At 41.6% G+C, this 24,097-nt stretch overlaps 1 protein-coding gene across 1 annotated transcript in view; it reads left to right on the top strand.

Moving 5' to 3' along the window:
- The window catches only part of kif22 (kinesin family member 22), a 51,088-nt gene that overhangs the window by 4,946 nt on the left and 22,045 nt on the right, over nt 1-24,097 (top strand). The window contains exons 6-8 of the mRNA XM_029629741.2: nt 5,196-5,592; nt 17,612-17,729; nt 23,075-23,174. Of these exons, the coding sequence (XP_029485601.2) occupies nt 5,196-5,592; nt 17,612-17,729; nt 23,075-23,174 (615 nt within the window). The remainder of the gene's footprint in view (nt 1-5,195; nt 5,593-17,611; nt 17,730-23,074; nt 23,175-24,097) is intronic.

The raw sequence follows: 24,097 nt of genomic DNA, 5'->3' as shown, positions 1-24,097 counted from the left end.
CATTCTAAATTATATTTTTGTTTCTTAAAAAAAAAGATATATACAGAGAATGGTTTGAAAGACCCTCGGATTGACCGTGCCATCGGGGTATGCAAAAAGGTTGTCATCAGCTTCAAAAATAGCAGAGATATGGTTTTGGTACAGGCTGTGCTCAATCTACCAACTCCGAGTCCTAACCAGGTGGGGTTCAAGACAGAAGATGATTGAACGAGTCCTGAAGCAGGAGAAGGCCATAGCACGGGTCATGGGCTCCGAGAAGAAAAGCAGGCACTTGGTGCCCAGCTGGCAGCATATCAACGTTTTGGAGTCAGTGAACAAAGCCATAAGCCCACTACAAGAATTCACTGATGTGCTGTCTGGTAAGCCTGTGCTGCATCTGTTCAACACCACCTGCAGCCAGGGGAGGGTGAGAACAGTCTAGCAAAGCAAACCAAGAGCGCCACACTGGAGTATCTAAATGACAAGTACAGTACGATGACCCTGCCACAGATGACCACCTGGATATGGCTTCATTCAATCAATCAAATGTAGTTACAAAGCCCTTCTTGCATCAGCTGATGTCAAAGTGCTGTACAGAAACCCAGCCTAAAACCCCCAAACGGCAAGCAATGCAGGTGTAGAAGCAGAACCGGACCCCCGGTCCAGGAGAAAATACATAGCAGACCACAAGGTTGAGGGCATCAAACGAAGAGCTGTTTTGGAGCTCCAGTCTCTGCTAGCTGAGAAGAGCACACCTCAGCCTGCCACAGCTCTGCATGTGCGCCTAGAAGCTGAACCTGTGGCTAAGAAGAGCAATAAAATACTTGCATCTTCAAGAAGACCGTAACGTCTGCCTCCTAGTCAGAGGATGACCATCAAAACTGACACAGACCCAGACACGGACTCGCTTGAGTGGTGGAAGCTTCATAAGGCCAACTTCCCAAGACTGAGCGATCTTGCAAAGAAGTACCTATGCCCCTTCAGATAGGGTCTTCCGCACAGGTGGAAACATTGTAACATGCCATAGGACATGCCCCAAGCCAGAATCGGTAGTATTTTTTTTATTTTGCACATTTTCAGGGATACATGAGGCATGTTTTCATATTTAAAAAATCTTATGTTCAATGACAGCCTGGCAAGTGATGGTGTTCATTTGTTTATTTTGCACATATAGGCTTAATTGATACAGAAAGACAAGTGGCATTATTTATTTCTTCATTTTAATGAAGAAAACACCTATTTTAATTGTCTTTTTTTATTTAGAAAAAAACACATCGAGATACACAGTGCAGTCGGAATGTATTCAGACCACTTTACTTTTTCCACATTTCGTTACGTTACAGCCTTATTCTAAATTTCATTACATTGTTTTTTTGCCTCATAAATCTAAACATAATACCTCATAATGACAAAGTAAAAACTGTTTTTTTTTTTGTGCAAAGGGAAGCTACTTTGAAGAATCTCAAATATATAATATATTTTGATATGTTGAACACTTTTTTAGGTTACTACATGATTCCATCTGTGTAATTTCATAATTTTTATGTCTTCACTATTATTCTACAATGTAGAAAATAGTAAAAATAAAGAACCCATGAATGAGTCCAAACTTTTGACTGGTACTGTAGGTTGTCACTCAACTAATAAAGCCTGATGTCACGGAAACCGTTTTAGCATTTGAATGTTAAAGGTTCCACACAGACGTGCAAGATCAGGAACAGGCTGCCTACTTCACGTTGGGCGCAGTGCGCGGTCTGACTAGGCAGGCTACTGATATTCCCTGGGGTTGTTCGGTATGTAAAATTACTTGTAGATCAATGACTGTCAACACAGTTGCATGCTTAATTTGACACTGAAGGAGAGAACGCAACTGTTGCCAAACTGTAGCTTATTTTTAGAAGGATGGAAGGTAATATAAGAAAAATGAGTGAATCTGTTAATGGTAATGTTTAAATAGATTTTCTGACTGAACAATCGGGGCCCGATGCGTGTTGGTGAGTCCTTACATCCATATAATTTTTGCTAATGAGCTCAGTGACCAGTGTCCCATTGCCTGCATAAGAGATGTTAAGCAACCTAAATACCATCCATGCATTATTACAAAGACATTTTAGGGATTTTAATGAGCATAATTTCATGTCTGATCTGGGGCTGTGTAACTAGGGCATTGCCATCGATCTCTGACTCGGATCAGGCCCTAAATTGTTTCACTTCTCTAACATTGTTGCAAATCAGAGCCCTGCATGGACATTCATTTTAAGCCCTACCCATGCCCGCAATGTTCAAGACCTACCTACCCAGGCCCAATTGCTTCTGCCAAGTTTAAGGCCCTGCCCGAAATACGAAATAACTTTGTTAGTTCCTCTCTGTCAGTCACGCTCTGCTCATGGCGGCTCTGTTTCTGTGAGTATCCGTAGCTCAATGACTAGACATTCGAGAGCAGTTGGCTCCTTTCGTCACTCTAAACTCTGACAAAACTCAAGGAACCTTATTTTCTGAGAAATAATCTCTCCTGTGTTATATTTGACGAGGTTGAAGCACTTCTGACACCATGTTATGATCTTAGTCAGACATCACTGTACTGCGCAGCGAATCAAGCAAATGGCTCAGCTTCAAAATGTTAGTGATACCTATTGATGCAAAAACAGGCCCTATCTGTCCCTAACCCAATGTATAATGTCGGGTTCAGGTAGCAGATAAGCATGCTTCGTATAAAATAAAACTTAGAAAAATGATAGGCCATCTATTTGAAAGAATAGTTTCTGGAAATTCTTCTAATTCCAGTAGAGGGAGTCCTTTATTCACATCGAAAGTGACTGTAAATAAAGAATGAACTCATATACACATTCACTATTTTTATTTCAACCATTTTATATGATGCAGCTCTCTGCCCCACTTATTGCAGAATCGTTTACCTATATTTTTAACTTGACAGTTGTTCCTGCGATCTTGAAAGCTGAACATATACTCCCCCTACACGAAGGAGATGATCCTTCTGACTTAGATAAATTTAACCATATTTATCTTGGCTTTCCAAAGTTTTAGAATCCCTGCCCAACTCTCAGCTAATATTTTTTTCTCTCTCTCATCCTATTCTAAATGTGCACCGTTTTAGAGCTGGTCATGGTACCGTTTCAGCTGCTACGCTTGTTCTAGATGTGTTAAATTGCTTAGATCATAAAAAACCGTTGTGCTGCCTTATTTATAGACATTTCCAAGGTATTTGACACTTGACCATTACACTCATTCAAAGGCTGACTGAAATAGGCCTAGATCAGTTCTCAAACTGAAGCCTATCTGTCAGATAGGACACATTGTGTGATTTCTGATGGTGTAAATCAAAGTCTAGTTTCGGGTATATTACAAAAGGTGTAACGCTGGGATCGGTATTGGGACGTGTTCTCTAAACTATTTATATGAATAATATTGTTCTCTGTTTATAATATTAATTTCTATTCAGAAGACACTTATCTATGCTATTGCCCAAACTGTTGACCAGGTTATGTTAGAGCTGTGATCTGACTTTGTTACCTTACAAAAAGTTGGTTTAAAACTTACAGTGCCTTCAGAAAGTATTCACACCCCTTGACTTATTCCGCATTTTGTTACAAAGTGGGATTGAATTAGCTTTTTTTTTCTCTCAATGATCTACACAAAATACTCACGTCAAAGTGGAAGAAAAATGTAACATTTGTTAAAATTATGATTCTTTTTAAAAAATGTATAAAAAAACACTCTTGATTATATATGTTTTCAAACCCCTGAGTGTTAGAATCACATTTGGTAGCTATTACAGCTGTGAGTCTTTCTAGGTAACCCTCTTAAGCGCTTTGCACACCTGGATTATACAATTGTTTTATTTTAAACATTCTTCAAGCTCTGTCAAGTTGATTGGTGATCATTGCTAGAGAGCAATTTTCAAGTCTTGCCAATTTTAAGTCAAAACTGTAACTATGCTACTCACTAACATTCAATGTCATCTTGGTAAGCCATTCCAGTGCGTATTTGGCCTTGTGTTTTAGGATATTGTCCTGCTGAAAGGTGAGTTTGTTTCCAAATGTCTGTTGGAAAGCAGACTGAACCAGGTTTTCCTCTAGGATATTTGCCTGTGCTGAGCTATATTCAGTTTCTTTCTATCCTAAAACACTCCCTAGTCCTTGCTGATGACAAGCATACCCATATGAAGAGTGGTACTTAGTGATGTGTTGGATTTGCCCCAAACATAACTCTTCATATTCAGGACATAAAGTTAATTTCTTTGACACATTATTTGAAGTTTTACTTTAGTGCCTTATTGCATGTTTTGGAATATTTTTGATTCTGTACAGGGTTCTTTCTTTTCACTCTGTCAATTAGGTTATGGAGTAACTACACTGAACAAAATAATAAACTCAACATGTAAAGTGTTGGTCTTAAAGGCACTGAAATGACAGATCCCAGAAATGTTCCATGTGCACAAAAAGCTTATTTCAAATGTTGTGCACGTGTTTCCTTACATCCCTGTTAGTGAGAATTTCTCCTTTGCCAAGATGGCCCATCCACCTGACGGGTGTTGCATATCAAGAGGCTGATTAAACAGCATGATCATTACACAGGTGCACCTTGTGCTGGAGACCATAATAGGCCACTCTAAAATGTGCATTTTTGTCACACCACAATGCCACAGATGTCTCAAGTTTGAGGAAGTGTGCCATTGGCATGCTGACTGCAGGAATGTCCTCCAGAGCTGTTGCCAGATAGTTGGCTTGTTCTCATTAAAGACCCGTAGATCAATTCATTACCACCTTTTTTGTTTGCCAAACTATACAAGCTTCCCACTTACCTTACTTGGTTCTTAAAGTATAAAAACATGACATAAGCAACCCTGTGAACAGGTTTGGTAACTCTTTTGAGGTTCCTCGGGTCTCTACCGAACTAGGTAAATCCACTTTTAGTTTTAACACTCCACATTTTTGGAATCGCTTACAAAAATGCATTATGTTTGGATTTGCTCAGTTTAAAACTGACAAATGAGTTCATGAGGTGTGCAATTGTTTTGATTGACTTTTGATAACTTGTTTGTGATTGCTGTGATTGATCTAGTGTACTTCGTATTGTATCTTGTAGTTTTATATTTTCTTTTATGTCTTCAGGGCACGATTGAAAATGAGACAGCTGGTCTCAATTGAGCTTCCCTGAATAAAGACAAGTTAATAATTCCTTCTGCCTCTCTCCAGGTGGTGCGTACACAGCGCAACCCCCCGCACCGGCAGCAGACAGGCAAGCTCTACCTCGTGGACCTGGCCGGCTCGGAGGACAACCGGCGTACGGGCAACAAGGGCATCCGCCTAAAGGAGAGCGGCGCCATCAACCTCTCCCTCTTCACCCTCAGCAAGGTGGTGGACTCGCTCAACGCGGGCGGTGGCGGGCGTGTGCCCTACCGTGACAGCAAGCTGACGAGGCTTCTGCAGGACTCGCTGGGCGGCTCGTCCCATTCGGTCATGATCACCAACATCGCACCCGAGTACACATACTACTTTGAAACCTTCACAGCACTCAACTTTGCCGCAAAGTCCAAGCAGATCGTCAACAAGCCCTTCGTACGGGAGACGGTGACCGTGCAATCTGTACAAGGTGAGAAAGGGGCGATGAAATTCAGAGGTATTTATTTACATTTACATTTAAGTCATTTAGCAGACGCTCTTATCCAGAGCGACTTACAAATTGGTGCGTTCACCTTAAGACATCCAGTGGAACAGCCACTTTACAATAGTGCATCTAAATCTTTTAAGGGGGGGGTGAGAAGGATTACTTTATCCTATCCTAGGTATTCCTGAAAGAGGTGGGGTTTCAGGTGTCTCCGGAAGGTGGTGATTGACTCCGCTGTCCTGGCGTCGTGAGGGAGTTTGTTCCACTATTGGGGGGCCAGAGCAGCGAACAGTTTTGACTGGGCTGCGCGGGAACTGTACTTCCTCAGTGGTAGGGAGGCGAGCAGGCCAGAGGTGGATGAACGCAGTGCCCTTGTTTGGGTGTAGGGCCTGATCAGAGCCTGGAGGTACTGAGGTGCCGTTCCCCTCACAGCTCCGTAGGCAAGCACCATGGTCTTGTAGCGGATGCGAGCTTCAACTGGAAGCCAGTGGAGAGAGCGGAGGAGCGGGGTGACGTGAGAGAACTTGGGAAGGTTGAATACCAGACGGGCTGCGGCGTTCTGGATGAGTTGTAGGGGTTTAATGGCACAGGCAGGGAGCCCAGCCAACAGCGAGTTGCAGTAATCCAGACGGGAGATGACAAGTGCCTGGATTAGGACCTGCGCTGCTTCCTGTGTGAGGCAGGGTCGTACTCTGCGGATGTTGTAGAGCATGAACCTACAAGAACGGGCCACCGCCTTGATGTTAGTTGAGAACGACAGGGTGTTGTCCAGGATCACGCCAAGGTTCTTAGCGCTCTGGGAGGAGGACACAATGGAGTTGTCAACCGTGATGGCGAGATCATGGAACGGGCAGTCCTTCCCCGGGAGGAAGAGCAGCTCCGTCTTGCCGAGGTTCAGCTTGAGGTGGTGATCCGTCATCCACACTGATATGTCTGCCAGACATGCAGAGATGCGATTCGCCACCTGGTCATCAGAAGGGGGAAAGGAGAAGATTAATTGTGTGTCGTCTGCATAGCAATGATAGGAGAGACCATGTGAGGTTATGACAGAGCGAGAATAGGAGAGGGCCTAGAACAGAGCCCTGGGCTCATAATAATAATTTATATTATGGGCCGTTCATTGCAGGCAGCAAGTAATATGGCACAGCACAATTATAGATTTTGATGGATTCGAGTTTTGACAAGAACCCTGGTGCCCTGAACCCTGGTGCCAAAATGACTCACCCCTTTTTTCCTGGTGGTTCTTACTGTTTGACATAAAATTGTACTAATCACAAATTAAACTTTATTTATAATTTTTTCTTTTAGACAGCCATGTATTTCTTAATGACTCCATTATACAATCATACAATCAATTTGACAAAGTTCTTGCCAATCTAACTTCCAAACAACATCATGTTAATAATTTATTTGAAAAGTATATCTCTACATTTACATTTACATTTAAGTCATTTAGCAGACGCTCTTATCCAGAGCGACTTACAAATTGGTGCGTTCACCTTATGACATGCTCAATGGGATTGAGATCCGGGCTCTTCGCTGGCCATGGCAGAACACTGACATTCCTGTCTTGCAGGAAATCACGCACAGACCGAGCAGTATGGCTGGTGGCATTGTCATGCTGGAAGGTCATGTCAGGATGAACCTACAGGAAGGGTACCACATGAGGGAGAAGGATGTCTTCCCTGTAACGCACAGCGTTGAGATTGCCTGCAATGACAACAAGCTCAGTCCGATGATGCTGTGACACACCGCCCCAGACCATGACGGACCCGCCACCTCCAAATCGATCCCGCTCCAGAGTACAGGCCTCGGTGTAACGCTCATTCCTTCGACGATATACGCAAATCCGACCATCACCCCTGGTGAGACAAAACTGCTACTCGGCAGTGAAGAGCACTTTTTGCCAGTCCTGTCTGGTCCAGCGACGGTGGGTTTGTCCCATAGGAGACGTTGTTGCCGGTGATGTCTGGTGAGGACCTGCCTTACAACAGACCTATAAGCCTTCAGTCCAGCCTCTCTCAGCCTATTGTGGACAGTCTGAGCACTGATGGAGGGATTGTGTGTTCCTGGTGTAACTCGGGCAGTTGTTGTTGCCATCCTGTGGCTGTCCCGCAGGTGTGATGTTCGGATGTACCGATCCTGTGCAGGTGTTGTTACACGTTGTCTGCCACTGCGAGGACGATCAGCTGTCCGTCCTGTCTCCCTGTAGCGCTGTCTTAGGCGTCTCACAGTATGGACATTGCAATTTATTGCCCTGGCCACATCTGCAGTCCTCATACATCCTTGCAGAATGCCTAAGGCACGTTCAAGCAGATGAGCAGGGACCCTGGGCATCTTTATTTTTTGTGTTTTTCAGAGTCAGTGGAAAGTGTCCTAAGTTTTCATAACTGTGACCTTAATTCCCTACCGTTTTTAAGCTGTTAGTGTCTTAACGACCGTTCCACAGGTGCATGTTCATTAATTGTTTATGGTTCATTCAACAAGCATGGGAAACAGTGTTTAAACCCTTTACAATGAAGATCTGTGAAGTTGTTTGGATTTTTACGAATTATCTTTGAAAGATGTTTATTTTTTATGGTTTCAAAATGGATAAACTGTTTTTTACTGTGGCAGTGTAATCTAGTGGAAATCGAATCAAGCAGCCAATGCAGAAATCACTCTGTCATTTCCTGGTTACAACAATTATACACTGTTCGATCAATTTCAGTTTATGTGAGAAAATAAGCACTGAACAGTGTAGGGAATCACTGTACCATCTAAATTGCTGTGAAATATATTTTCAATAAAAAAATAGTTTTTTAGAACTGTTTGAATAAAACTGATAGAAAAAAGCTTAAGCACGAGTCTCCGCCATGTTACGGGTGTCACGCTCGTCGTATGGAGTAGACCAAAGCGCAGCGTGGTTAGAATACATTCTTCTTAATTTAATGAAGAACACGAAGAACACTTAAACAAAAACAACAAAACTAATAAGATGAACGTGACCGCTATATATAAACAATGTGCTAATGTGCAACATAACATAGACAATAATCCACGAAATACCCAAAGAAGATGCCTGCCTAAATATGGTTCCCAATCAGAGACAACGATAAACACCTGTCTCTAATTGAGAACCAACCAACCATTCACCTAGCTTCCACATGGGGGAGAAATTCTATGTGTGGCACCTTTAAGGATTTCAAGTTTGTTTTGCCATAAGCCTTTCTCTTTCAGGTCAGAAATAGCCCTCCTCAAATCTCTCTCTCTCCCTCTTTCTCTCTCTCTCCCTCTCTCTCTCTCTCTCTCTCTCTCTCTCTCTCTCTCTCTCTCTCTCTCTCTCTCTCTCTCTCTCTCTCTCTCTCTCTCTCTCTCTCTTTCTCTCTCTCTCTCTCTCTCTCTCTCTCTCTCTCTCTCTCTCTCTCTCTCTCTCTCTCTCTCTCTCTCTCTTTCTCTCTTTCTCTCTCTCTCTCTGTCTCTCTCTCTCTCTGTCTCTCTCTCTCTCTCTCTCTCTGTCTCTCTCTCCTCTCTCTCTCTCTCTCTCTCTCTCTCTCTCTCTCTCTCTCTCTCTCTCTCTCTCTCTCTCTCTCTCTCTCTCTCTCTCTCTCTCTCTCTCTCTCTCTCTCTCTCTCTCTCTCTCTCTCTCTCTCTCTCTCTCTCTCTCTCTCTCTCTCTCTCTCTCTCTCTCTCTCTCTCTCTCTCTCTCTCTCTCTCTCTCTCTCTCTCTCTCTCTCTCTCTCTCTCTCTCTCTCTCTCTCTCTCTCTCTCTCTCTCTTTTCTCTCTGTTCTATGATGTTTGACCATGCCAGTAATTCTGCAGCATGAACCCAACACTCTCCTGCCCAGAACCCTCCTCAAAGGTTTTATAGGAACCCATGGTCTTCATCCAACTTGTGTTTGTGTTCACACAGCAGCACCCCTCAACCCAAACCCCTCTGTCTATTTTTATCCCTTGGCTCTCTCTGTGTACCTCCCCCATCCTTACTTCTTGGAGTGGAGTGGAGAGAAGGGGGCAGGAGAGGGATGGGAGAAGAGAGGAGGACTCAAGCAGTGAGGAGTGGAAGGGAGGCTGAGCTACAGCCTCAGTTCAGTGTGGGAACCCAGAACGCTGTTTACTAGACTCATAAATGTGTCCTCAGTCAAACTGCAAGGTACAAGAAGGGTACAATGATCCAGTGAGATGTTATTGAGGACCAGTATGTAACTGTCACCTTATAAAGAGACGTCTAGCCAAAGGATCTGAGATGTCGTGAAGCGTAATAAACGCCTTCTCCTCACTTTGCAAACATCGTTTACGTAACTATTATGCCGTTGTAGTGTTGTCACTCACTATTAAGGGTAATGTCATCACTACTCTACTCCTTCCAGCCTGTCAGTGAGTAGTGACACCCTGAGCCCTGTATAATATCTATACTGAACAAATATAGAAACGCAACATGCAATCATTTTTAAGATTTTTACAGTTCATATAACGACATTTGCCAATTTAAATGAATAAATTAGGTCCTAATCTATGGATTTCACATAACTGGGAATACAGATATGAATCTGTTGGTCAGAGATACCTTAAGAAAGGGTCAGGGGTTGGATCAGAAAACCAGTCAGCATCTGGTATGACCACCACTTGCCCCATGCAGGGCAACACATCTCCTTCGCATAAGGTTGATCAGGCTGTTGATCGCGGCCCGTGGAAGGCTGTCCCACTCCTCTTCAACAGCTCAATGGTTGACATGTCTGGTGAGCATGCAGGCCATGGAAAAACTAGGACACTTTCAGCCTCCAGGAATTGTGTACAGATTCTTGCGACATGACTCTACTGATGAACTGGGTAAATCAAGATATAGCCTCGGTCTATTCACAATACAGGTGAATGCATATTATTCCAATGGAGTGTGTGCGTGCATTGAGTTGAGCTTGTTTTAGCTACAGATTACTAACAATCCCTCCCATTTAGGACTTCTTATATTGGCAACTATTAGAACATATTATTTTATTGTGCTGATCAACAACATTTACATAGAAGCATTAATTTTATAGAAGTGTGTGCAGTCTCTTTTAATAAAGTAATGACTCATTTACAAGGCAGAATGTGGCTGTCGAATCTGACTGCTTATGGAATCTAGTAGAAGCCAGATGGAGTTGAGGTAGACTAAGAAGTGATTAGATTTTTTTGTGACGAGGGAGACGCGTTAATAACGTTTGGTCACAATCAGCTTTGACGTCAACGTATTTTGTTATGCATATTATCACAAAAAAGTACTAGGGAAGTGAATTCCGCTGTAAGCTAGCAAGGAAAGTTAGCTTCCATTTTTAATTGTAGCCTAGCGGTATTGTCTTGCATCATAAAAGTGTTCTAGGCTCTATGGACATTGTTTTGCCTACAGTAAATGAACAGTTTCTACATGTTGTGGTGCATTATTCATGTGTGAGAACTTCTGTGCAGCGTGACTGAGCTAACAATGCAGCCTAGACAGCAATGATTGAGTAAATGGAACAGGCACTTTGCTCTTGACACTTTTAAGGGGCTATGCACATTTAGACTTGATCCCCTCAATCACGTGAGATACTTTTGAAAGAAGAACTGAATATAACAGATAATAATACAGAACCATTATTTATTTTTGAAAAAGTACATCATTTTCAGAGTACCGTGCAACACTAGTAAGCTGTAATGTATTATGGAAACTATCCCAAAGTTAAGTTTCTTTAGAAAACCCGGTTGGATGATTCCCAGAAACAGGGAATAAGCTGGGAGGGGACCCTCTTACCAAGATTTTTTTTTTTTAACTGAGAACTTTGAGAAAGTTTACATTATATAAAAACCCAACTTGACGTGAGAATGCGCTTATCCTCCCACAAACTTTAGGTAATGTGTACACACAGTTTATAGTGGGAGATGTATTACGTCGCAGGGCAAAAGTAGTAGCCTTGTGCAAATGGGGAATATATGACTCTTAGGTAGCCTAGCTAAATATAATAAGATGCAAACATTTGCCGTTAGTGAGAAGAGTGAAACTTTATTTTTTTGTCTTTGCATTCCAAAATAATTAGAAAAATACATTTCCATGACCATTGTAGAATAAATTCCTCACCTTTTGTGACTGGTGGTTTCATAGGCTACTTGCAAAGTAGTCTGTAGGCTTACAACAAGTTAGTAGGCTATCATTCGTCCCATCTCTCATTTAATTGGACCCACGTCACAGTAGGGAATTAGATAAGCTATTTCAAGTATTTTGCTCTATGCGATCCAATCCGAAGCGCAGTATAATGCTTGAATAATGTTTCACCCTTTCCATTGACATTTGTAAGCTAGACCTACAGTTGAAGTCGGAAGTTTACATACACTTAGGTTGGAGTCATTAAAACTAGTTTTTCTACCACTCCACAATTTTCTTGTTAACAAACTATAGTTTTGGCAAGTCGGCTAGGACATCTCCTTTGTGCATGACACAAATCATTTTTCCAACAATTGTTTACAGACAGATTATTTCACTGATTATTCACTGTATCACAATTCCAGTGGGTTTACATACACTAAGTTGACTTTGCCTTTAAACAGCTTGGAAAATTCCAGAGAATTATGTCATGGCTTTAGAAGCTTCTCGATAAATCAAATTTATTTATATAGCCCTTCGTACATCAGCTGATATCTCAAAGTGCTGTACAGAAATCCAGCCTAAAACCCCAGCAAGCAATTTACATAATTTCTGTCAATTGGAGGTGTACCTGTGGATGCATTTCAAGGCCTACCTTCAAACTCGGTGCGTCTTTGCTTGACATCATGGGGAAATTAAAAAAGAAATCCTCTAAGACCTCAGAAGGAGGTCTACAATTGTCCAAGTCTGGTTCATCCTTGAGAGCAATTTCCAAACGCCTGAAGGTACCACGTTCATCTGTATAAACACCATGGGACCACGCAGCCATCATACCGCTCAGGAAGGAGATACGTTCTGTCTCCTAGAGATGAACGTACTTTGGAGTGGAAAGTGCAAATCAATCCCAGAACAACAGCAAAGAACCTTGTGAAGATGCTGGAGGAAACCGGTACAAAAGTATCTATATCCACAGTAAAACACGTCCTATATCGACATAACCTGAAAGGCTGCTCAGTAAGGAAGAAGCCACTGCTCCTAAACCACCATAAGAAAGCCAGACTACGGTTTGCAACTGCACATGGGGACAAAGATCGTACTTTTTAGAGAAATGTCCTCTGGTCTGATGAAACAAAAATAGAACCGTTTGCCCATAATGACCATCGTTATGGTTGTAGGAAAAAGGGGGAGGCTTGCAAGCCGAAGAACACCATCCCAAACGTGAAGCACGGGTGGCAGCATCATGTTGTGGGGGTGCTTTGCTGCAGGAGGGACTGGTGCACTTCACAATATAGATGGCTTCATGGGGGAGGAAAATGATGTGGATATATTGAAGCAACATCTGAAGACATCAGCCAGGTTGTTAAAGCTTGGTAGCAAATTGGTCTTCCAAATGGACAATGACCCCAAGCATACTTACAAAGTTGTGGCAAAATGGCTTAAGGACAACAAAGTCAAGGTACTGGAGTGGCCATCACAAAGCCCTGACCTCAGTCCCATTAGAACATTTGTGGGCAGAACTGAAAAGGCTCGTGCGAGCAAGGAGGCCTACAAATCTGACTCAGTTACACCAGCTCTGTCGGGAGGAATGGGCCAAAAATCACCCAACTTATTGTGGGAAGGCTACCCAAAACACTTGACCCAAGTTAAACAATTTAAAGGCAATGTTTCCAAATACTAATTGAGTGTATGCAAACTTCTGAGCCACTGGGAATGTGTTGAAAGAAATATAAGCTCAAATAAATCACTCTCTACTATTATTCTGACATTTCACTTTATTAAAATAAAGTGGTGATCCTAACTGACCTAAAACATAATTTTTACTAGGATTAATTGTCAGGAATTTTGAAAAACTGAGTTTAAAGTATTTGGCTAAGTATTTGGCTACATATGAATATTGTAATGTCAAGTTTCTTGTGTAGACAATATTTAATATCTAAGCATAATACATGCATACAGTTGCAAGAAAAAGTATGTGAACCCGTTGGAATTACCTGGACTTCTGCATAAAATGGTCAAACAATGTGATCTAATCTTCCAGTAAGTCACAACAGACAATCACAGTCTGCTTAAACTAATAACACACAAATTGTTGTGTTTTTCTTGCCTATTTTGAATAAATAATTTAAACATTCACAGTGTAGGTTGGGAACAAATGGTGAATATCTAGGCTATTGACTTCTCCAAAAGCTAATTGGAGTCAGCTAACCTGGAGTCCAATCAATGAGACGAGATTGTTGATGTTGGTTATAAAATATAATGCAATATAAAAAACTCACAATGTGAGTCTGCTATTCACAAGAAGCATTGCCTGATGTGAACCATGCCTCTAACAAAAGAGATCTCAGAAGACCCAAAATTAACCTCTTGATTCTAGCCATCCCAGATCCTGGATCGCTCCGTTTTGTTCGTCACGTTTGGCTACCAAAAAAAAACGAAAATTCAGTCATCAAAACGCCAAACTGTTTTCCAAATTAACCTCTTCCCTCTACTCGGGACGCTTGCGTCCCAACTAGAGCTCTGGAAATGCAATTGTGCTACGCTAAATGCTAATAGTATTAGTTAAAACTCAAAAGTTCATTAAAATACACATGCAGGGTATCGAATTAAAGCTACACTCGTGAATCCAGGCAACAAGTCAGATTTTTAAAATGCTTTTCGGCGACAGCATGAGAAGCTATTATCTGATAGCATGCACCAATACACTACAACACAAAAGCACAGCAGGGGACGTAAACAAAATAATTAGCATTTCGGCGTTACACAAACCGCACAATAAAATAGAAAACAGTCATTACCTTTCACCATCTTCTTTGTTGGCACTCCTAGATGTCCCATAAACACTATTGGGTCTTTATTTCGATTAAATCGGGCCATATAAAGCCAAGATATCGTTATATGTAGACTGTGTGATAAACGAAAAAAACTGCGATTTCACAACGTAACGTCATTTTTTAAAATTCAAAAAGTAGACGATAAACTTTCACAAAACACTTCGAAATACGTTTGTAATGCTACTTTAGGTATTAGTAAACGTTAATAAGCGATAAAAATCATCAGGAGGCGATGTAAAAATCTTTAGCTGTCGTCTTGGAAAAAATTTCACGAGAGAGCTCTTCCAGAATGATCTGGGCGGAGACTGGAGGTAAGTGGTTCCCCTGTTTCGGTTCAACCAAGAATCAAAGATGATTCAATTCACAAGACTCTAGACAACATGGGGATGCTGTGGGAGTTGAATGCTCGGTCTTATCTAATTCGGCTCACTGTGCGCTTTCCGATGTAACGCACGTTATGTTATAGCCACAGTCGTGATTTAACCAGTTTTAAAAACGTCCGAGTGTTTCCTATCCACACATTCTAACCATATGAACGTGCTATATTCCTGGCATGAGTAGCAGGGCGCTGAAATGTTGCGCTATTTTTAACAAAATGTTCAAAAAAGTAGAGGGTAGGAGCAACAGGTTAACTGCATAATATCGACTGAAACATGGTAAACGTTGTTTAGAATCAATCCCCAAGGTGTTTTTCACATATCTCTTCGATTATATATCGTTCGTGGAAGTCTCCTCTGAATCACATGGAGGAATGCTTGGAGCTGGAGATTACGCACCAATTTCGACAAAGGACACCGGGCGGACACCTGGTAAATGTAGTCTCTTATGGCCAATCTTCCAATGATATGCCTACAAACACGTCACAATGCTGCAGACACCTTGGCGAAACGGCAGAACGTGTAGGCTCGTTCAGGGCGCATTCACAGCCATATAAGGAGACAATGGAAAACAGCGCCTCAAAAATTTAGCTAATTTCCTGTTTGAAGTTTCATCTTGGTTTCGCCTGCAGCATCAGTTCTGTGGCACTCACAGATAATATCTTTGCCGTTTTGGAAACGTCAGAGTGTTTTGTTTCCAAAGCTGTCAATTATATGCATAGTCGAGCATCTTTTCATGACAAAATATCTTGTTTAAAACGGGAACGTTTTTTCATCCAAAAATGAAATACTGCCCCTAGTGTTCCAAGAGATTCAGATTTGTTGACTTGCATAAAGCTGGAAAGGGTTACAAAAGTATCTCTAAAAGCCTTGATGTTCATCAGTACACGGTAAGACAAATTGTCTATAAATGGAGAAAGTTCAGCACAGTTGCTTCTCTCCCTAGGAGTGGCTGTCCTGCAAAGATGGCTACAAGAGCACAGCGCAAAATGCTGAATGAGGTTAAGAAGAATCATAGTGTCAGCTAAAGACTTACACAGATCTCAAACATGCGAACATCTCTGACGAGTCTACGATACGTAAAACACTAAACAAGAATTGGTGTTCATGGGAGAACACCACGGAGGAAGCTAATAAAAAACATTGCTGCACGTCTGAAGTTCGCAAAAGAGCATCTGGATGTTCCACAGCGCTACTGGCAAAATATTCTGAGGACAGATAAAACTACATTTGAGTTGTTTGGAAGGAACACAACACTATGTGCGGAGAAATAAGCACAGCACACATCAAAACCTCAGCACACATCAAAACCTCATCCCAACTGTAAAGTATGGTGGAGGGAGCATCATGGTTTGGGCTGTTTGCTGCCTCAGGTCTTGGACAGCTTGCTATCATCGACTGAAAAATGAATTCCCAAGTTCAGCCTTGTATTCTTCTGCAAAATGTTTCTGTCCGCCAATTGAAGCTCAACTGAAGTTTGGTAATGCAACAGGACAACAACCCAAAACAGCCTTCTGGATTGGCCCAGTCAGGGTCATGACCTCAACCCGGTTGAGATGCTGTAACATGACCTCGAGCAGTTCACACCAGACATTCCAAGAATATTGCTGAACGGAAACAGTTTTGTAAAGAGGAATGGTCCAAAATTCCTCCTGACCGTTGTGCAGGTCTGATCCGCAACTACAGAACACGTTTGGTTGAGGTTATTGCTGCCAAAGGAGGGTCAACCAGTTATTAAATCAAAGGGTTCACATACTTTTCCCACCCTGCACTGTGAATGTTTACACGGTGTGTTCAATGAAAACATAAGAAATAATTGTTTGTTATTAGATTACGCAGACTGTGTTTGTCTATTGTTGGGACTTAGATGAAGATCAGATCAAATGTTAGGACCAATTTATGCAGAAAGCCAGGTAATTCCAAAGGGTTCACATACTTTTTCTTGACAATGTATATCAGAACCATTGCAGAGTAAATTCCTCACCATTTCTTGATCACCATTGTTGAGACGGTTAAGTTTATATTTCCCGAAGTAGCCATACAACAATTTACCTTCCACATATCATTTAATTGGGCCTATTAGATAGGCTATTATTATTTCTAGTGTTCTATATTCATCCGACGGGCAGCGTGGTTTATAACACACAGTCAAATTTAACAGGTGAACAGTTTATTTTGCATTGAAGTGTCTACTGTAGTATACTGTAGTATACTCAGATAGTGTACAGACACTATTTCAGAATTCGCGGGCAGTGCAGCATATTTAGGTTCCATAAAAAGTTAATGCAAACCATTATTGCGTTCAAATGGTCTGTTTACAAGTCTTTCAGAAACGCCTCCCGAAGAAATTGGTAGAATGGTGCCGGAGGGGATGGCTGACGTTTTACATTTACATTTACATTGAAGTCATTTAGCAGACACGTGCTCCTAAGTTCAAGTTCACTATTTCCTTTAGATACTGACTCGGTCTAGGTCCAAAATATACAGCAAATAAGGGCATAAAAGTTGATTTTATGGGCGAGTTATAATCTCGTTAACGTGCAAGTTTTTACAACTGGTCTGATTTTTAAAACGGGAAACATTTAACTCAATTTTTTTGCATGCCCAGTCTTGGTGACAAATTTACGTAGTGGTTATTTATGAGGCTCCAGGATTTTGCAACATTAATTTTGATATGTAATATCATTGATGTCCCCCCCACCCCCCCTCTGTGCTGCAGTGAAGAGGTCCAGGGAGGAGCAGGAGGCTGGGCGGTCCGGTGAGCCCCAGAAAAAGAAGCTAAAAGACGTGAAGAAGACTGGCCAGGAGGATCCTACACCCCCAGCACAGCTGCACAGGTTAGAGGCCCTTCCCTATTCAACACAATCTATATATTCTCTACATAAAAAAATGAACTATAGCAACCTTAACTGTGCAAATAGGGTTTCACAATCAATTAGTCTTCATTTCCGTATTAGCCGAGAATTACAGAAAACATGTTGTCAGTGTTAGTCATTATGGCCAAGGAATGATCAATATTGGCTCAATGTCCACATCAGTGCATCCTTAATTTACACACCTGACCCAGTTCACCATACCTAATATGTAATCGTTATGTTCCTTTGCCTTTAAGTCATTCCAGTGTTTAATCGATGTGTTATACATACATACATACAGTACCAGTCAAAAGTTGACACATCTACTCATTCCAGGGTTTTTCTTTATTTTTTACTATTTTCTACATTGTAGAATAACAAAAAAAATGTTAAATCAAAATATATTTCAGATTTGTTCAAAGTAGCCACCCTTTGCCTTGATGACAGCTTTGCACACTCTTGGTATTCTCTCAACCAGCTTAATGAGGAATGCTTTTCCAACAGTCTTTACTGAGTTCCCACATGCTGAGCACTTGTTGGCTGCTTTTTCTTTACTCTGCGGTCCAACTCATCCCAAACCATCTCATTTGGGTTGAGGTCAGGTGATTGTGGAGGCCAGGTCATCTGATGCAGCACTCTACTCTCCTTGGTCAAATAGCCCTTACACAGCCTGGAGGTGTGTTGGGTCATTGTACTGTTGACAAACAAATGATAGTCACGCTAAGTGCAAACTAGGTTGGGATGGCGTATTGCTGCAGAATGTTTTAGTAGCCATGCTGGTTAAGTGTGCCTTGAATTTAAAATTAATCACAGACTGTGTCACCAGCAAAGCACCATCACACCCCCACCTCCATGCTTCAAGGTGGGGCGGCAGGGTAGCCTAGTGGTTAGAGCGTTGGACTAGTAACCGGAAGGTTGCAAGTTCAAATCCCCAAGCTGACAAGGGATCTGTCGTTCTGCCCCTGAACAGGCAGTTAACCCACTGTTCCTAGGCAGTCATTGAAAATAAGAATTTGTTCTTAACTGACTTGCCTAGTTAAATAAAGGTAAAATAAATAAAAGGTGGGAACCACACATGCAGAGATCATCCATTCACCTACTCCACTCCACGTCTCACAAAGACACAGCGGGAGGAACCAAAAATCTAAAATTTTCACATCAGGACAGATTTTCACTGGTCCATTGCTTGTCTTTCTTGGCCCAAGCAAGTCTCTTCTTATTCTTGGTGTCCTTTAGTAGTGGTTTCTTTGCAGCAATTCGACCATGACGATCTCATTCACACAGTCTCCTCTGAACAGTTGTTGAGATGTGTCTGTTTCTTGAACTGTGTGAAGCATTTATTTCGGTGCAATCTGAGGTGCAGATAATTCTAATGAACTTATCCTCTGCAGCGGGGGTAATTCTAGGTCTTCCTTTTCCTGTGGCGGTCCTCATGACAACCAGTTTCATCATAGCGCTTGATGGTTTTTGTGACTGCACTTGAAGAAACTTTCTAAGTTCTTCACATTTTCCGGATAGACTGACATTCATGTCTTAACGTGATGGGGCGGCAGGTAGCCTAGTGGTTAGAGTGTTAGACTAGTAACCGGAAGGTTGAGCTGACAAGATAAAAATCTGTTGTTCTGCCCCTGAACAAGGCAGTTAACCCACTGTTCCTAGGCCGTCGTTGTAAATAAGAATTTGTTCTTAACTGACTTGCCGAGTTAAATAAAGGTTAAATGTTTTTAAAAATGGACTGTCGTTTCTCTTAGCTTATTTGAGCTATTCTTGCCATAATTTGGACTTGTTCTTTTTACCAAATAGGGATATCTCTTTTATACCACCCCTACCTTGTCACAACACAATTGTCTCAAACCATTAAGGAAAGAAATTCCACAAATGAACTTTTAGCAAGGCACACCTGTTAATTGAAATGCATTCCAGGTGACTACCTCATGAAGCTGGTTGAGAGAATGCCAAGAGTGTGCAAAGCTGTCAAAGGTTGGCTAATTTGCCTCCCGGGTGGTGCAGTGGTTAAGGGCACTGTACTGCAGCGCCAGCTGTTCCACCAGAGACCCTGGGTTCGCGCCCAGGCTCTGTTGTAAAAGGCCGCGACCGGGAGGTCCGTGGGGTGACGCACAATTGGCCTAGCGTCGTCCGGGTTAGGGGGGGTCTGGCCGGTAGGGATATCCTTGTCTCATCGCGCACCAGCGACTCCTGTGGCGGATTGGAGCGCGCTAACCAAGGTTGCCAGGTGCCCGGTGTTTCCTCCGACACATTGGTGCGGCTGGCTTCCGGGTTTGAGGCGCGCTGTGTTAAGAAGCAGTGCGGCTTGGTTGGGTTGTGTATTGGAGGACGCTTGACTTTCAACCTTCGTCTCTCCCGAGCCCGTACGGGAGTTGTAGCGATGAGACAAGATAGTAGCTACTAAAACAATTGGATACCACGAAATTGGGGAGGAAAAGGGGTTTAAAAAAAAAATGAAAAAAAGGTTGGCTAATTTGACGAATAATCAAATATAACATTTTTGTTTTACTTTTTTTTTTGATGACGACATGATTCCATATGTGTTATTTCATGGTTTTATTATTCTACAATGTAGAAAATAGTAAAAAATAAAGAAAAACCCTGGAATGAGTAGGTGTGTCCAAACTTTTGACATGAACTGTAGAGATATGCCAGTGGCATGCTATGTCAGATGGCTACTGCGTGTGCGTGTATATAATATTATTTATTGTATTTAAACATTTATTAACATAACAATGTTGAAATGGCTAGTTGAAAGAAGGTTGACTTTATAATGTTAGAATATGTCAAATTGAGTGCAGTTACATGCACACAATAATATGATTATGTGCATAGTCAGATTTGCCATAGTTCGATTAAAACATTTGCATGCTTTGCAAGATGAATGATTAACCTGTTAACATGGACACATCTGAAATCAGGCAACCTGATGGCAATCTGATAAATACAGAAAATTGTCAATTAAAATAAATGTTCTACCATAGCAAACATGTTATTTTCGGGAAGCATATTTGATTTTGAATTCTTAACTTATAATTTGTATGTAAAAAATTACTCAAGACTCATACATTCAGTTGTTTCTGAACACACTTCCCTCGCGCTAAAGAGATTCGCTCGGCTGGTGCTAGCACACATGCGCAGATCAAATACCCTGCTGTAATGCCGATTTAAGATGTTTACATGTCCTAATCATTCGAAAGATATCTTAGAAAACCAGGTATTTTCATCGCCGTATGCTTACGTCGATTTTGACCTTACGTTGATTTAAGATGAGCACAGTACGGTGTTTACAGGACCTTTGCATAATCTACCTACTGCCATAATCAGTTTAATATTGAATTGTTAGTGTGCATATAAACATACTTTTCCACATGACTAACTAATCTCTCATGGTAGTGACTGTGAGTAAGTACCCCCTTGGAAAGTTGTCTTTTTTTTGGTACATATTTGGACAGATGGATATGTAATCTTCACTTCAACACTATTGACAGATAAAGGTAACCTAATTTAACAAATGGACACTGAAAGATTATACTTTGCAATAATTTATTCATGACCAATCTACAGAAATGCGGACAAAATAAGTACACCCCTAGCTTCGATAGCTGGTGTAGCCCCTTTGGATGAAATAACTTAATGTAGCTGTTTCTTGTAACTGTCTATTAGTCTCTCACATCGACTGGGAGGAATCTTTGCCTGCTCTTCTCTACAGTACTGCTTCAAATGTGTCATGTTTGTGGGCTTTTTTTGCATGCACGGCCCACTTCAAGCCCCCCCCTCCCCCCAACAGCATTGACTGGATTGAAATCTGGGCTTTAACCCACCATTTCTTCTTTTTGAGCCATTCTGTTGTAGCTTTGTTTGTGTGTTTTGGATCATTGTCCTGTTGTTGCATGAGCCATGTTTTGGTTCAGCTTCAGGCTTCAGCTTTTTGACAGATGGCCTCACATTTCTCCTCAATTGTACAATATGGGATTCATGGTTGACTCTGGGCCTAGCCAACTTGGAATCACTGAGGCAGCAAAGCATCCCCAAACCGTAATGCCACCGCCTCCACGCTTTACGGTTAGTATGATGTTCTTCTCTTCAAAAGGCCACGTTTCATTTTCTCACCAAACATGTCATCTGGCATTGAGGCCAAACAACTCCACCTTTTGACTCATCTGTCCAGAGTACATTGTTCCAGTAGTTTTGCTCTTAACCTAGGTGTTGTCTGGCAAATATCAGTCGTGTCTTGATATTATTTTTTGAGAGCAGAGACTTCTTCCTGGCCTCCCTTGTAGGCCAAGTTTGTGCAGTCTCTTTCTGACAGTTGACTCATTAGCTTTGACATTGATTAGTGGCAAGTGAGGTTTGTAGAACCCTTGATGTTACCCTGGAGTTCTTAGAGACTTCTATGATCATCTTTCGGTCAGCTCTTGGGCAGAATTTGGCGGGACGACCTGTCCTAGGTAGATTGCCAGTGGTCTGGAGTTTTCTCCGGTTGTAGATGATCAGACAGTGGAATGATGTACTTCGAACTGCTTGGAAATGGATTTTTCACCCCTCCCAGACTCATGGGCATCAATAATCTTTATTCTGAGCGCCTCGGATAGTTATTTTGTTCTTGGCATGATGTTAATCATATGGGTGTGTGGTAAGACCAAACCAGACCACGTTTCTGGTCTTTATGGAAGACTGGACCCTCCAAACTTAATCTGATTTTCTAATAATTTCCACATTTTGATGCACCTGATTTCATATTTTAGCCATTTTATGTGATGGTAAAGGTAGGGGTGTACTAACTTTTTCCGCATAAGGAAATTGCATTTTGGTTTATTTTAACTTTTTTGTTTTGTGATTTGTTAAATTGGGTCACCTTTTATCAATGAATGTGGTTGGAATTTAGCTCAACTATCCATGTGTCATAATATGTATAAAAAATATATATATATATATAATAAATACATAAAATAATAAACTTTCTGGGCGGTGTACTTTCTGTAAATCTATCTATATATCCTTTCTGACTGCATCTTAACAGGTTTTGGCCTCAGTGCAGTAGGTCAGGATTTGGTAGCTAGTGCCCTGTAACAAACACCACTGACTGCTGTGCCTGTTGGCGACGACCCTTATAGAAAGAGACATCTGTCTTTTCTATGCCTTTTGTGTATTACTGTACTCATAACAGTTCATTCTACTACTAGGCATGGGCTCTTTCTCTTTTTTTTTGTCTCCTTGCTGAGCAACTTTGGAAGCTCCCTCCTATCTGAGCGTAGTCACATTTCTCTTTGTCCCTTTCCCCTGCTTATCTCTCGCGCTCTCTCTCGTCTCTTTCTCAGCCCCACAGACCCATCTGTATTGAACCGGCTGATGGCTCTGGAGAAGCTGTTGATGGGCACTCCAGTAAAGGAAAGACTTAACATGCACAGAGAGATCCAGGTAAAGAGCATGCACCCTTAATCACAGAGTGTACACGCACACTCAGAATAGTGTACAAGCTGATTTCCTAGTTAATAAGACAGAACTGTCATGAGATACTGAATATTCACATTCTCGCTAGCGATTTGAATATCTGGACGGACGTTAGTATTGGGTCACTTGTGTGAGTGTTCACTTTGGGGGGGGGGGATGCCTATTTTAACAATGTAAAAGCTTTGTCTGTGTGACATTGTTACATACAAGGACATACCATGCAGGGGTTGACTTTAAGTTGCTGATGGCCCGGTGCAGGTAAACTGAACAGTGGGGCAGATGGAATCTGCCTGAATAACCCCAAGCACACATCAAAATCCACAAAATGTATTAATTGGCCACAAAAATCAACATATGTCATCTGTCTCCGAACTTGAAATCCATTGAAAAGCTGTGGTTGAATTGAAGAGGGTAGTCCAAATGTGGCCAAGAGTGTATTTATCAGAATCATTAGTCTACTTTTTTCTTCTTGAACAAAAAACATCAGCTGAAAATCAGTTCAACTCTAAGTGTTTTTCAGTTTAGACACATAATAGCTGGAAACATTTTTTATTTCACTTTTATTTAACCAGGCAGGCTAGTTGAGAACAAGTTCTCATTTACAACTGCGACCTGGCCAAGATAAAGCATAGCAGTGTGAACAGACAACAGAGTTACACATGGAGTAAACAATTAACAAGTCAATAACACAGTAGAATTGAGTTGTTCAGTGTGCTAGCTAACCAATGTGTTTACGGTTTCATTAATTTGCTATTTGAAAAAGGCTTGTGAAAAAACCAACTATCTTGCACACCTTTCCACCACTTTATAACCAGTTATTATGCTGTTGGTATACAGTGCATTCGGAACCCTTGACTTTTTCCAAATTTTGTTACGTTACAGCCTTATTC

The sequence above is a fragment of the Oncorhynchus nerka genome, linkage group LG23 (genome assembly GCF_034236695.1).
Source record: "Oncorhynchus nerka isolate Pitt River linkage group LG23, Oner_Uvic_2.0, whole genome shotgun sequence".
Classification (NCBI taxonomy): Eukaryota; Metazoa; Chordata; class Actinopteri; order Salmoniformes; family Salmonidae; genus Oncorhynchus; species Oncorhynchus nerka.
The sequence above is the reverse complement of the archived record's forward strand: the minus strand, read 5'-3'. Positions and strand labels throughout refer to the sequence as shown.